General features: G+C 36.3%; 1 protein-coding gene across 4 annotated transcripts in view; it reads left to right on the top strand.

The window, feature by feature from the left end:
• The window catches only part of Ddr (discoidin domain-containing receptor 2), a 1,446,713-nt gene that overhangs the window by 1,257,566 nt on the left and 173,063 nt on the right, over nt 1–16,084 (top strand). For all 4 annotated transcript variants that reach the window (XM_069815692.1, XM_069815694.1, XM_069815693.1 and 1 more), the window contains one exon: nt 4,206–4,345. In XM_069815692.1, coding sequence (XP_069671793.1) covers nt 4,206–4,345 — 140 coding nt within the window. The remainder of the gene's footprint in view (nt 1–4,205; nt 4,346–16,084) is intronic.

The following is a 16,084-nucleotide window of genomic DNA, read 5'->3' as shown; positions in this document are numbered from 1 at the left end:
ATACTTATGCATACGTACCGTCTGTAATAGCTTGTATATTAGAAATATACTCACGATTAAGTAATGACTTTGGTAACAGGTATTGTTTGGAAGATACTGGCGAATAAGTGCCGTCTGCAATAGAAGATAGTATCACAAAGCTACTGACGAGTAATTATCATCAGCGGTAACTGGTCTTGTTGGGAAGATACTGGCGAATAAGTGCCGTCTGCAATAGAAGATAGTATGAGAAAGCTACTGGCGAGTAATTATCATCAGCAGTAACTGGTTTTGTTGGGAAGACACTGGCGAATAAGTGCCGTCTGCAATAGAAGATAGTATCAGAAAGATACTGGCGAGTAATTATCATCAGCAGTAACTGGTTTTGTTGGGAAGATACTGGCGAATAAGTGCCGTCTGCAATAGAAGATAGTATCAGAAAGCTACTGACGAGTAATTATCATCAGCAGTAACTGGTCTTGTTGGGAAGATACTGGCGAATAAGTGCCGTCTGCAATAGAAGATAGTATCAGAAAGATACTGGCGAGTAATTATCATCAGCAGTAACTGGTTTTGTTGGGAAGATACTGGCGAATAAGTGCCGTCTGCAATAGAAGATAGTATCAGAAAGCTACTGACGAGTAATTATCATCAGCAGTAACAGGTATTGTTGGGAAGATACTGGCGAATAAGTGCCGTCTGCAATAGAAGATAGTATCAGAAAGCTACTGACGAGTAATTATCATCAGCAGTAACAGGTATTGTTGGGAAGATACTGGCGAATAAGTGCCGTCTGCAATAGAAGATAGTATCACAAAGCTACTGACGAGTAATTATCATCAGCAGTAACTGGTTTTGTTTGGAAGATACTGGCGAATAAGTGCCGTCTGCAATAGAAGATAGTATCAGAAAGCTACTGACGAGTAATTATCATCAGCAGTAACTGGTTTTGTTGGGAAGATACTGGCGAATAAGTGCCGTCTGCAATAGAAGATAGTATCAGAAAGCTACTGACGAGTAATTATCATCAGCAGTAACTGGTTTTGTTGGGAAGATACTGGCGAATAAGTGCCGTCTGCAATAGAAGATAGTATCACAAAGCTACTGACGAGTAATTATCATCAGCAGTAACAGGTATTGTTGGGAAGATACTGGCGAATAAGTGCCGTCTGCAATAGAAGATAGTATCACAAAGCTACTGACGAGTATTTATCATCAGCAGTAACAGGTATTGTTGGGAAGATACTGGCGAATAAGTGCCGTCTGCAATAGAAGATAGTATCACAAAGCTACTGGCGAGTAATTATCATCAGCAGTAACAGGTATTGTTGGGAAGATACTGGCGAATAAGTGCCGTCTGCAATAGAAGATAGTATCAGAAAGCTACTGATGAGTAAGTATCGTCAGCAGTAACAGGTTTTGTTGGGAGATAGTTACGAATAAGTATCATCTGCAATATCAAGTAATATTAGTAAGATACTGAATAGTAATTCTGCCTCTAGTAACAGTTATTTTTGGAAAGATGCTGACGAATAAGTACCGTCTTCAACAAAGATAGTTCAGAAAGTTAGTGACAAGTAAGTAGGCCTACCGTCTACAGTAATAGGTGTTATTGGAGAGATACGAATAAGTACCGTCCGCAATAGCAGGTAGTTTTACAAAGATACTGACGAGTAAGTACCGTCTGCGGTATCAGATATTGTTGGGTAGATACTGAGGAGTAAGTACCAACTGCAATGGCAGGTGTTGTACCTACAGTCCTTGTAATATTAGGTGGTCTACTTGCTGCCATGCTAGCCAATATATTCGAAGTTCACGGATTGAAACTCGGCAGAGAATGATGAATTTTAAAGGGCTTTATAATCTTCATCATGGCTTTATTCGTGGGAGAAGTAAATCTGTTTCTCTAGTGCCTTATATTAGCAGTACGTAGAATAACCTTATTTTGTGTATGGTCTAAGACTAAATTTCTCACCATTTCTTGCCTACCTTGAATTTTGACAACGAATAACCTCTAAAATATAAACGTCATTAAATAAACGATCAAGCCTACTACTACACTGGACGTATTGTTTACTCTTCTTCGGATACTGCAACGCACCACGCTAGATTGCCTTTGTAGTGACGGCTAATTGGTTCTCAGTTCACGCTGAGTCGAGTCCCGGTTGCTGTTGTTTGCGTAACGATAGTCATACATATAACAGTTGGTGGAAACATGTAAACAAAAATCTGTGTTTGTTCTAAATAAAGTGTTCATGACGTGAAAAGAAACGTGTCACAAATAATGTACCTATTTATTAATTTTCCTATCTGCACCCTCATCCAACGTAAAATATTTATGTAATTCATAGTGTTCCCCTAGTTGTTTTGACTAGTGTACATTTTAATTTTCCCAAATATTTTGGTTCTAATTATAATTTAATGAAGATAATTTTTGGTAAGTTTATGAACTAAACATGATTTTCTAACATTTTGTATATTGAAAAATATATAGCGTGTATACATGAAAATACTTTTTTCTCTTGCACTAAACAAAAGCGGTAGGGGTCAGGTAAAATGCACATTACGGGTCCTCGAACTCTCAAGTTTAAGAGCCTTTGGCTTATTCTGTTAACCGCTGGATCACAGTTAAGAGAGTAGGAGCTATTCCATCTCAAATCGACCGAAATATAGAGAAAATTGACCTTACAATTTCTAAATACAATGAAACTTTTTTGTACGTAGAGAACTGTGATACAATGCTTTGTGCAAAGTTTGAGGCATCAGAACTTCATAGTGTTTAAATTAGAAATATTTAAATTTATCGTATTTTCATAAAATTAGCAATTTTAAACTGTTGTATCTCCGAAACTCTTTCACCCAATGATCAAAATCATGGTTTATTTTGATGCTGAGAAATTAAAGTTTATATTGACATATAAACAGGTTTTCTTACTTTTTATGGAAATAGACAAATTTAGATTTTTCCTCATTAAGACGCCTTTGGCTAGGAAAAAATATTTTAAAAATATATAGTTAGATTCCGCATTGAAAGTACAAATAAACACATATTTTTTACTGTTTACTTGTTGATAAGAAAGTATTGAAAATATCAAATAAAGAAAATAAATAGTACGCGCGTGAACTAACCAGCTGATTGTGAGACGGGAGCTTAGCCGAGACAAGCAAGGCCAGGAGACAAACACGTGATGTGTCGTCTAGCAGTCATGGCTGTGCTAGCTTTATCACAGGTTTTCATAAACACAGGATACAAAATGACGCCCAACGCTCGCTTATCTTCACCTCTCGGCCAGTTCGTGCGGTACTGCACCGTTCAAGTCTAGGTGTGTGACAATAATCTATTTAATACCCTCGAAACTTATTGCCGAGCCACTAAGCAAACAATGCCGAATCCCTCTTAATAATGCAAGGTTTTTCTCAATATTTTTTTACATTTTTACAAATGGCCAAAAAGACTAAAAGCAAGTAAAATCAGATTGTCTGTCTCTCTGTGTACAATAAAACTTATTACTTCTTAACACAACTTACCAAATGTCAGCTTCAAAATGAGCTCTCATTCAATGTTCTGCAGTAAATGGTTCCAGAGTTCTGAGCGCTGAAAGAGGCTTGTTTTTATAAAATACGCTAAATTTGTCGCTCAACAATACGAAAATCGTTTGACTTTCGATAGTATAGTTTTGAAAATGCACTCCCCTCAGCACCTTGTATAAGTAGGGAAAAAATTAGAGTATAAAAAAATGCGAGGTTCTTTACTGATCGATTTCATAATTATGGAATAGCCCGTAGGAAGAAAGAGGAAGCAAGTGTAGTAGGAAAAGAGTGTGTTTAAAAACTTCCACGAGACATGTTTACGGACTTGTCCAGCTGACCCAGGGATACAATACTCCGTATTTCCCAATTTTCCTATGACAGTCCTTTACCAACGTCTTGGGTGCGTAATCAGTAACATTTTTAATACATTTTCTCGCCTCCGTTGAAAGCCATTGCAGGTGAACAGCAGTAGACATCTGTGCAGTGCAACTACGCCCTCGGCTCCAGCACCGGCCCAAGTCAATTGCAGAGTGATATATGAGAACGAATGCTTTTGAAATCGTTAAGCACGTATTTCTAAACACCCTTCAGTGGAGGAATGTGTGAGCAGCCATAACCGTGGCGAAGTCGCTGATTTACAAGTATTTACGGCCGCCCTTTCATAATTATCGCAAGGCGCCTTCTCTTGTTTTCAGGCTACGAGTGGGTGGGGTGGAGGAATGACACGCTGGGCATGGCGGGACACCCGGTGGAGGTCGTGTTCGAGTTCGACCGCGTCCGGAACTTCTCCGCCTTGTATCTACACACCAACAACCTGTTCAGCAAGGACGTCCAGGTGAGTAGACAACGTTCAGGTTGATGACAGTTTTCTTCCTTATGCTACATCTTTCATCAAACTTTCTTTCATTTTTATTATTTTTATTATTATTATTATTATTATTATTATTATTATTATTATTATTATTATTATTATTTGGGAGGCCGGAGGAAAAAAGACCTTTGGGGAGGTATATATGTGAATGGGAGGATAATACTAAAATGGATTTGAGGGAATTGGAATGATGATAGAGACTGGATTAATCTTGCCAGTGGATGGCGGGCTTATGTATGTGTATGTATTTATTTACACTGCAAGTGGACAAGCACCCGGTGGCAGTGGTATACACAATATAAACAATACACAATAAAATGATAAGCAATACACAGTACAATTATATACACAGTACAATAAGAATACACAATACAATTTAACACAGTAATTACAATTAATAATAATAATACATAAAATAACCTAATTAATAAGTGAACCTAATTTTACAATACAACCTACATATGTATAGGCTGTACATAAGTTTCAATAGTCTTTCACTTTACTCTCATCTCACTCACTGTAGTGGCACTATGACGCATTTCACTGACACTTTAGGACAAATTTCACTGACACTCCATAACACATTTCACTGACACTATAGAACACATTTCATGTACACTATACAGTAAATTATCACTGATCGGAACTATTCACTACAGTGTAAAACCATAACTTCACTGACTCACCTCGCTTCACTGATATAAACAGAACTACATTTAAGCTAAACATTTCCAGTCTAAGACCCTCTCACACGCTATTTTAAAATATAATTTACAATTCAAACCAAGGGAGTAACTCGTCAGGCTAAATAAATATATGTCACCTTAAAAAATTAAATGTCGCCTTAAATAAATACATGTCACCTTAAAAAATTAAACGTCCCCTTAATTTTAATTTACACTTTATACACAACTTTTTAAGTTATTCTTGAATCTCCTTAAGAAAGGACAGCCCTCAAAGACCGCTGCAGATAGGTCATTCCAATCATTTATAGTTGTGCTAAGAAACAGAGGATGGGAAGTACATGAGGAGATTCATTGTGTCTCTGAAGATGATTCTCATAGAAGAGTCGATATAATTGCCATCGATAGAAGAACCCAGAAAGCGATGGTCTTAGACCCTACGATTTGCTTTGAACGAGACACGAATCAAGCACTGCAGATAAATGATGACAAGCGAGCTAAATATGTACCTTGTCTTCCATACCTCAGTGAAAAATATGGCATTTCGCTTTACAACTGGGATGTTGCAGGCTTACTATTTGGAGCGAGGGGTTGTTTACTAAAATTTACATGTAATATCCTTAAATCCTTTAAAATTCCCTTTTATGAGGTTCAGAAGATTGTAATGGAAATTTTGAAGGCCTCTCTTCAAATTTTACACTATCATCTATATGTTAACACGTAAATTTTTGTTTTAATGTACAAATCGAATCATTATTTTGCTCGTTTCATTTCCCTTTATCTTCTATATTTTGTTAATTCCGGATCCCAGTGGTCAACCTCACTTGAGGACAAATGATTTGAAATCTTAGTAGAAAATGAGATTTACCTACATCCGTTTCCTGTTTCCTACATTTGATTTTAAAATCATGATCGTTCCTACCATTGTACGTTGACTTCTCTAACCGAGCCGTTATGTCTACCCATGCTGTCTGACCTATATACAATGATGTTATTTTATTATTACTATTATTAATGTTATTATTATTATTATTATTATTATTATTATTATTATTATTATTATTGCACTTTTTCATGCATTTTAAATTAATTGACAGTTTTAAAATAAGCCATCAGCTCGTACGCATCCGTTCTAGCCCAGACAGACATCCGTCTTTCTAATTATACGCAGAGTGAATGGAATCCACTACCTGACCACCCAGGCATATTTACAAATCACTTTTCGAAGTTGCAGATGGCCAGATGCAATAAGAAGTGCTAATGGTTTGCATTTCAAGAATCGTGTACGTCATAACGTGGCGAACTGGTGCTCGATTGGTCTTTACTCTCGTTCTCCTAAGTCGAAATTTTGAGAAGTTCGTTGCAGTAAGAGCGTTAGCCGGTTAAGGTTGTTATTACTTAGAAAGCTGATCTTAAATATTTCAAGTCTGTGTTGCTATGTCCCGAAGTATCCATTTTCTTTCTGTGGAATAAATTAATTTATCCATGATAATATTGATTTTCCATATTAGTTTTTCCTTTTCCCGTAATATGGACAATCCGTAATCGTTGGAAATTCTGTAGGGTTACAAAGCAATTCTTTGTGAAAACCATTACAAAATATACAACAAAACATTCTTAGATGTAATGTCCAGTAGATTGTGCTCTATGGCGTGTTTAATTTTGGCAGCTTATAAGCAACATTCTCATGGGGACAGATTATAAAGGTAACTTTGTTTCTTTCACCATGTTAATAATGTCAAGTAAAATGCTTATACAAATTTTGGCCACTCGAGCGCAATTACGATAACAGTAAAATACGTTTTCTGAGGCCGTTTACAGAAAGAAATGACAATTTCATTGAAAAGATTTATTTGAACAGATAAAACAATACTGTTGAGCTATTTTTCGACATATTCTACGCTGGAATTGAGACATTTGACCAGTGGCGTAGCGTCAATCTAAGCTAAAAAGCTTAGCTTCCCCAGTTAATAATAATTTCATAATAAACCTGCAGTTTATGGAGAAAATTATTTATTGATGTTAATAGAATTTATATTTACGCATTAAATATTGTGATGCGGCAGCTCAGGATGATTTGTGATGCAGCAGTAAACAAGAAGCCTGCACACACCAGCTTCCAAGCAGACTGGTTTCTTCTGTGTAATCCACCCCGCAGATTTTCCATCCCTTTCTAACTAAACTACTCTGGTCGCAAGGATTGCAAGAAGCTAGCTTTAACATTTAAAATAAGTAGTTTCCGAGTTATCCCTTTTCGTCAGTTGTGTTCAGTTGAAGTGTTAGTGTGCAGTGTGGCTGATATAATAAATAATGAGCGAAATAACAGTTCCTGACACTAATTTACTTGAATTTTTTTTAGGACAATTGTATTATCAAGACTGACTTACAAACAAAAGTGTGATTTAAAAAAACAAATGACCGACTCCCTTGCTGTCAATGAAGGACACAACCAAAAGACAGGCGCAAACTTACGTAATGATACTAATATTGTAATTTCTCTAAGTATGACAGGGAGTGAGCTAATGTTATACGTATACGTGTCTATTTGTTAAGAGATATGTGTAAACCGTGAAATCATATTTTACTACGTATCATTTGAGGTCATGCCTTATTGGTGTTACTTACGAGGTTCCAACCAATCTTCGACTGCTGACTTGACATTGACTACTATTTATTTTAAGACTATATTTTTGTAATACGTTTTCTCATATTGCATGAAAAACAACTTGAGTTAGCTTCCCCTGCTCAAAATTTCATGCTACGCCACTGCATTTGACCTGTTCCCCTCTCAGGCGACAGACTTCTACGACACAGGGATACAAAAGTTGATCCCATGGTGTGACAGATGTCTCAATTCCGATTGGAAATATGTTGAAAAATAGCTCAACAACTGCTGTATCTGTTCCAATAAATCTTTCAACGAATTTTTTCCTCTGTAAATGGCCCGTGGAAAAATTACTTTTTTACGGCCCTCGCAATTGCGCTCGAGTGGCCAAAATTTGTATAAGCTACTTGTTTTGAGGGAGGGAAAAAATCAACTCTTTTATATGCCCCCATGAAAATGTTTGCTTGTTAGATCTTTTGCCGCTTGCACGTCATATCTGTAAAATTATAGGCTATATATCTAGGTACATATAATTCATAAAATGTTTTAATGATAATAAACAGTCACTAGTATTTTTTCTCCACTTAAGCTAATAGAAACTCTTGCTGTAAAAGTAAAATAGGCCTAGTAACTGTGTTTGTTAGTGAACATGCAAGCTTGAGGGTAGCGTGCAAACTTGGTCAGGTCATACACGATAATCTAATCTCACTTGGTGTACTTTCTTGTTTAAGGGTCTCTACAGCAGACCAATGCAGAAATTATGGATTTATATTTACATTCCTTTTCTTTAATGGATTGTCATGCATTGTATTGTATTACAGAAAATGCGCTGTGTAAAATGTAAATGGACTTCTAGAAGATAAACATCATTTGCTTTCGTTTGTGGCATTTTGTTATTACTCAAACACAACATACTGTCAGTGTTGTTGTGCTGACCACGTTGGGCTTCCATCTATGAAGTACAACCATTTGCGTTCGTCAAAATGGTTTCTAGGATCTTCTACGATGTCTGTCTTACTAGTATGCACAGTAGATTTCTCGATTAATTGAGCATAAATTCATAGGATAGAATAGGATAATAAAATAGAATGAAATATGGTAAGTCAGGGTGAGATAGATGGGAGTTCATGGAGTGGACAGGGTGGAATATCATGGTACTGTGGAGTAAATTGTGATAGGACTAGATACTGCTCTCCAGCCAGGAGATCAACCGTGAAAGGAATGTGCTTACTATTGCGTCATCTATTGGAACGAAGTAGATAGATAATATTACCGTTATAACGTCAGAGCCACCGGCGTGGCTCAGTTAAGGCACTTGCCTGCCGGTCTAAAGTTGCGTTCGGGCGAGGGTTCGATCCCCGCTTGGGCTGATTACCTGGTTGGGTTTTTTCCGATGTTTTCCCCTACCGTAATGTGGATTCAAGGTAATCTATGGCGAATCCTCGGCCTCATCTCGCCAAATATCATCTCGCTATCACCAATCTCATCGACGCTAAATAACCTAGTAGTTGATACAGCGTCGTTAAATAACCAACTAAAATTTAAAAAAAAATATATATAACGTCAGTTTAAAAACCATGCGCTCTCCTGCATATGTTATCTCCTGTCTGGAGAGATTAAAAGACCAGGAGGTTAACAGTGATCTAATTTTGTAACTAGGGTAATATCAATTAGTGTGTATCAATGTTATTGCTTGTGCTGTGAGAGCTAGCCAATACAGATACGAGTACCCACGTGTGTGACCTTATGACATCAACATTCATTCACAGCATTACCTCGCTTCGTCTCAGTCCCCAAAGACTTTCTCGTGGTTGGAGTACAGTAGTATCAGATATGATGGATTAATATTAGTAGGGATAAGATTTAATGAATGTGACAATATGAGATATGGTGGAATAGGATGAGATGCAATGTTGGGTTGCGATGAGATGGACATGACTGGAATGTGTAAAATGGATGCAGTGGGATGTGATTGCTGTTGATGTAATACCAGCATTCTATTTAAGGGCGCTTTATGTGCCGTTCATTTAACACAGGGTCATCACAACTTTGCTTCCCTCCCAGAAGAATCTAATACAAAATGTTTTCCGTCGGGCAAGTTTGACTCTACAAAGCTGGGTTCAAAAGACTAGCATGAGAACTACTATGCCACACGACGACCGCACGTCATGGTCTAGAGCAGGGCTGGGCAGCAAGAGCGGAGTCTACTCTCTTAGGGGGAGCCATATGATTTCTCTTCATCCCCTTTCTTCCTCGCCGAACACCGCGCAGCGTTGATTCAGTAACGGATGAATATTAAGCGTCCCCGTTTAGAGACTGGATCCGCTTCTGATGCCCTGCCCTGGTCTGGAGTGTACAGTAGTGTTATGAGTTGTATGTGACATGATGTGATGGGCTAGATTCTGGAGTGTAGTGTTATGAGTTGTATGTGACATGATGTGATGGACTAGATTCTAGAGTGTAGTGTTATGAGTTGTATGTGACATGATGTGATGGACTGGATTCTAGAGTGTAGTGTTATGAGTTGTATGTGACATGATGTGATGGACTAGATTCTAGAGTGTAGTGTTATGAGTTGTATGTGACATGATGTGATGGACTAGATTCTAGAGTGTAGTGTTATGAGTTGTATGTGACATGATGTGATGGACTGGATTCTAGAGTGTAGTGTTATGAGTTGTATGTGACATGATGTGATGGACTAGATTCTAGAGTGTAGTGTTATGAGTTGTATGTGACATGATGTGATGGACTGGATTCTAGAGTGTAGTGTTATGAGTTGTATGTGACATGATGTGATGGACTGGATTCTAGAGTGTAGTGTTATGAGTTGTATGTGACATGATGTGATGGACTGGATTCTAGAGTGTAGTGTTATGAGTTGTATGTGACATGATGTGATGGACTAGATTCTAGAGTGTAGTGTTATGAGTTGTATGTGACATGATGTGATGGACTAGATTCTAGAGTGTAGTGTTATGAGTTGTATGTGACATGATGTGATGGACTGGATTCTAGAGTGTAGTGTTATGAGTTGTATGTGACATGATGTGATGGACTGGATTCTAGAGTGTAGTGTTATGAGTTGTATGTGACATGATGTGATGGACTGGATTCTAGAGTGTAGTGTTGTGAGTTGTAGTGTGAAATGATGTGATGGACTAGATTCTAGAGTGTAGTGTTATGAGTTGTATGTGACGTGATGTGATGGACTAGATTCTAGAGTGTGATGTTATGAGTTGTATGTGACATGATGTGATGGACTAGATTCTAGAGTGTAGTGTTACGAGTTGTATGTGACATGATGTGATGGACTAGATTCTAGAGTGTAGTGTTATGAGTTGTATGTGACATGATGTGATGGACTAGATTCTAGAGTGTAGTGTTATGAGTTGTATGTGACATGTGATGGACTGGATTCTAGAGTGTAGTGTTAGGAGTTGTAGTGTGAGATTACTCTTCAAGGAACGACCACTCATATAAATTGAGGGAAAGAAGACAGAGGACGGACACTGGAAAGTTTTCTTTTCTCAATCATACTATCAGGGACTGGAATGCTTTACCTGCAGACTTACTAAAGGCTTTACCAACAACCAAAAATGTATTTAAAAATAGGCTTAAGGACTTTACTAAGGGACGGTAATATATTATACACACTATTTAAAGGGTGTAATTGATATTTTGTTATTGAAGTGTTGTATCAGTGAAGAAGTGTGTTGTGTCAGTGAAGTGTGTTGTGTAAGTGAAGTGTGTTTCTGTCAGTGAAGCTTTATAGTTTATAGTGTCAGTGGAAAGTATTTGAAGAATGAAATGTTTTTGAAGTGTTAGTGAAATCAGGAGGAAATGTGAAATTTGTCGTTGTTCCAGTGCAGTGAGTGAGTTGACAGCGAAATGAGTGTATTGCTGAAAGGTACTTGTGCAGATATGAACATATCATACTCGTGAGTTTTAATTCGTACTTAGGGTTAAGGTACAAATTAGATTTACTTTAAATGTTATTTTAAGTGATCGTGCTTCATTTAATTTAGGATGCTCCCTGTTATTATTATTCAGTATTATTAATAGTATTATTAATTGCATATTTTATTAATTGTTTTTATTATTGTCATTATTGAGTGTAATTAGTTACCACTGCCACCGGGTATATACCCATTTGCAGTGTCAATAAATACATATGTACATACATACATGATGTGATGAACTAAATTTTAAAGTGTAGTGTTATGAGTTGTAGTACGGCATGATATGATGGACTAGTGAGTAGTGTTGTGTGTTGTAGTTTGACATAAAATGATGGTATAATTCGTTATGATTTGTAGTGTGACACAAAGTGATGGAATAGAGTCCATGGTATGGTTCGAGTGTGATGAATATCTTTTCATAGTACGGTGAGCCCTGTAATGTCATCACATGTAATGAATTGAAGTTTTAGTTATAGTTTTGTGATGTGATACAATGAACAAAACGTCATAGGATGACATGAAATGGAATGTGATCGGATGTGATAGACTAGCGTTTGTAGTGTTGTGTTTTGTGGTGTGCTGTAATGAATAGAATGTGATAGGATGGCATGCGATAGGATGTGGTCGACTGCAGACGCATAGAGAGATGCTGTGCTATGTGATGGCTGGAATGCGATAAAGCGGCATGTGTGGTATGTGATGTAATATGATGGGTTGTCAGGTTGTGATTATACGAAATATGTTATGCAATGTAATAATAACCAAGATGTTGTGTGATGGTGCGAAATAAGACGCAATAGTCAGGATGGCCCGCTTGTAGACTGTAACCAGCTGCCCAATAGTTCTCTGTTGTTTGCTATTTTATTCTATCTAGGTATCGTAAGTGCGAATCCCGGCACAGGACTTAAGGGGTTAGGTACAGCTTAAAAGAGTAAAATTTTGGAAATATTCAAATTTTTTTTTCCTCCATTACTCTATCTTGTACAATAATGAAAATTAGTATGTGTAAAACACTGTCCTTCTGCTATATGATAAACATATTTTTACGATTTTAAAAAAATATTTATATTTTTTTTTCAAAATTCAAATTTCACTGTGCAATGATGAAGCTTTTCCCTCATAACTCAAAAAGTATCCAACATTCTGTGATGAAATTTTTTGTGTATATTTATACAGGTCATATCTACAATATGATGCAAAATCCCTTCTTTACCTTTGATAGATTGTCTGATAAAAAATAAATTCATTTTAAAAAATGGTCAAATATCTAACACAAAATAAAAGAAAAAATATTGTTTATTAAGGAATGTACTTGAAAGAGCATGATATTGTAAACATGAGTTTCAGCAATAAGATAAAAGAGAGAGAACATGAAAAAGCTAACAAGTTTATGTGTTATGAGGGAAACGCTTCATCACTGCATAGTGGACTTTGAATTTTGAAAAAAAATATATATAAATATTTTTCTTAAATCGTAAAAATATTTTTTCATATAGAAGAAGGATAATGTTTTACACATACCAATTTTCATTATTGTAGAAGATAATAATAATAATAATAATAATAATAATAATAACGATTTATTTTAGCTGGCAGAGTTAAGGCTGTAAGGCCTTCTCTTCCACTCAACCAGCAAAAAGTATATATACATTATGCATTAACTTACAAAGAATTCAACAATTTGATTTAGATGAGAGTTACATGTATACAAGAGTTAATTATGAATTAAACGACAAAATACTATGAACTATTAATTAAACACTGAAATAAACTGTGTAGCAGAATTAAGCTAAAATACATAGAATGTTAATATATTTCAAATAATATTAGATAATAGAAAGAGATTATTATGAGACAATTTTGAAAATACAGCGCTATCAGGATGATGTCTAAAGAAAGAAGTAACAATGTAGTCAGTGATAGTTTAAGTCAGTATGATTGGAGTGAAATGCTAATAAGGTTATCTTTTAAGCTGTTTTTACTTCATGTCCAGATATAAAGGAAGATTGGGAGAAAATTTACAAAAATATAACAGATTAAGTGGATACGCCTTATACAATGCCACAATCTACTCCACACAAAGCACTTCACTAGTCTCTTTCTTAGTTCTTTTTTTTTTTCAAAAGTCCGCAGAAAATGCTCCTTTTTCTATTAAAAGCTTCCTTTACCATTGCTATCCTCCTTTTGACTTCCTGGCAGCAGCTCATGTTACTGCTTATAGTACATCTCAAGTATTTAAAGCTGTCCACTTGCTCTACTGCCTCATTTAGAATCACACGTTTACCTTCTTTATTTAGTTCCGATAACTATGGTCTTTGTCTTGTTTTGCATTTATCTTAATTCCATACTACTCACAGCTGTCATTTAGCTCCAGTAGCATACCCCTTAGTACCGTCTCTTCTTGTGCTAACAACGCCATATCATCAGCAAATCTTAATAATTTTATTCTTCTTCCTCCTACTATCATCCCTCCCATGTTTCAAAACAATTCTTCACTAAATCCTCCGAGTAGATTTTGAACAGGATAGGTGATAAAGGACATCATGTCGTACACCTCTTTCTATTTCACTTCCTTCACCATTTCTTGTCCTATCCTCACTTTGACCGGTTCTTTCATATAAAGAATACTACAGTATTTAAAAATTGAATGCACAGTTCTTCGCCTATAACGGAGCAGTGATGGTGTATAAAAATATTCAGACTGATTGAATGAAATTGATATGAGTAGAAATTTGAAATTTGCCCTCTATTAAAAAAAATTGGAAAATAAGTGTATGATAGTGAAATTTTGGTAACTCTATTAGGTTGCTATGATACCAAAAACCAAATCTGTATATATAAGTAGAATAGGGTAAACTAGGGTCTGTTGGACAGTCGGGCATGTTGGACACTCTGTACTTTAACGTGTTACCTCGCCACTTGTGGGCACCACATTCTGCTAGAAGTCAATGACGGAAGTAGCCTATTTCATTTTTTCTATACGCCTTCCTTACAAGCGATTTAAACATAGATGTACGCGTAACGCGGAAGTAGAGATAAAGGTCACTAATCCGCTAATAATATAATACAAATATCATCACAAATTTCCTTTATTGATGCTGTGGTGGTAAAGGTGCTTGTAATGCTATGGCCATGAAGGAAGTCATGAATGTTATTGTACTGGTGGTGACGAAGGTAATAGTAGATATTGATGATGATGATGATGATGATGATGATGATGATGATAATAATGTGATAATTATGATGGTTCTAATGACTGAGGTAGCGGTACTCACATAAGCCCGCCAGCGGTTCCTATCCTGTGCAAGATTAATCCAGTCTCTATCATCATACCCCACCTCCCTCAAATCCATTTTAATATTATCCTCCCATCTACGTCTCGGCCTCCCTAAAGGTCTTTTTCCCTCCGGTCTCACAACTAACACTCTATATGCATTTCTGGATTCGCCCATACGTGCTACATGCCCTGCCCATCTCAAACGTCTGGATTTAATGTTCCTAATTATGTCAGGTGAAGAATACAATGCGTGCAGTTCTGTGCTGTGTAACTTTCTCCATTCTCCTGTCTCTTCATCCCGCTTAGCCCCAAATATTTTCCTAAGCACCTTATTCTCAAACACCCTGAACCTATGTTCCTCTCTCAGAGTGAGAGTCCAAGTTTCAGAACCATACAGAAGAACCGGTAATATAACTGTTTTATAAATCCTAACTTTCAGATTTTTGGACAGCAGACTGGATGATAAAAGCTTCTCAACCGAATAATAACACGCATTTCCCATATTTATTCTGCGTTTAATTTCCTCCCGAGTGTCATTTATATTTGTTACTGTTGCTCCAAGATATTTGAATTTTTCCACCTCTTCGAAGGATAAATCTCCAATTTTTATATTTCCATTTCGTACAATATTCTGGTCACGAGACATAATCATATACTTTGTCTTTTCGGGATTTACTTCCAAACCGATCGCTTTACTTGCTTCAAGTAAAATTTCCGTGTTTTCCCTAATCGTTTGTGGATTTTCTCCTAACATATTCACGTCATCCGCATAGACAAGAAGCTGATGTAACCCGTTCAATTACAAACCCTGCCTGTTGTCCTGAACTTTCCTAATGGCATATTCTAGAGCGAAGTTAAAAAGTAAAGGTGATAGTGCATCTCCCTGCTTTAGCCCTTGTTCCCTTCGAAAGCAAAATTTATCATTTTTGTAGCATATTTTAATACCAGTATACTTATATTTTAAAATAGAATTAATTAATTAAAATCAATTAAATTAAATTAATTTTATATTAGTATTAAAAAATTAAGATAATGTTAATAGAAGAAAATTAATTTTTGTTTCTTTAATAATTAAAGGCTATTAGAGTTTGGATAATCATTTTAACTTATTAAATAAAAACAAATAAACGTTGTTACACTTAATGAGATGGATGAGCATGCCGATTCTTGCACAGT

Source organism: Periplaneta americana, chromosome 17, assembly GCF_040183065.1.
Source record: "Periplaneta americana isolate PAMFEO1 chromosome 17, P.americana_PAMFEO1_priV1, whole genome shotgun sequence".
Lineage (NCBI taxonomy): Eukaryota > Metazoa > Arthropoda > Insecta > Blattodea > Blattidae > Periplaneta > Periplaneta americana.
The sequence above is the reverse complement of the archived record's forward strand: the minus strand, read 5'-3'. Positions and strand labels throughout refer to the sequence as shown.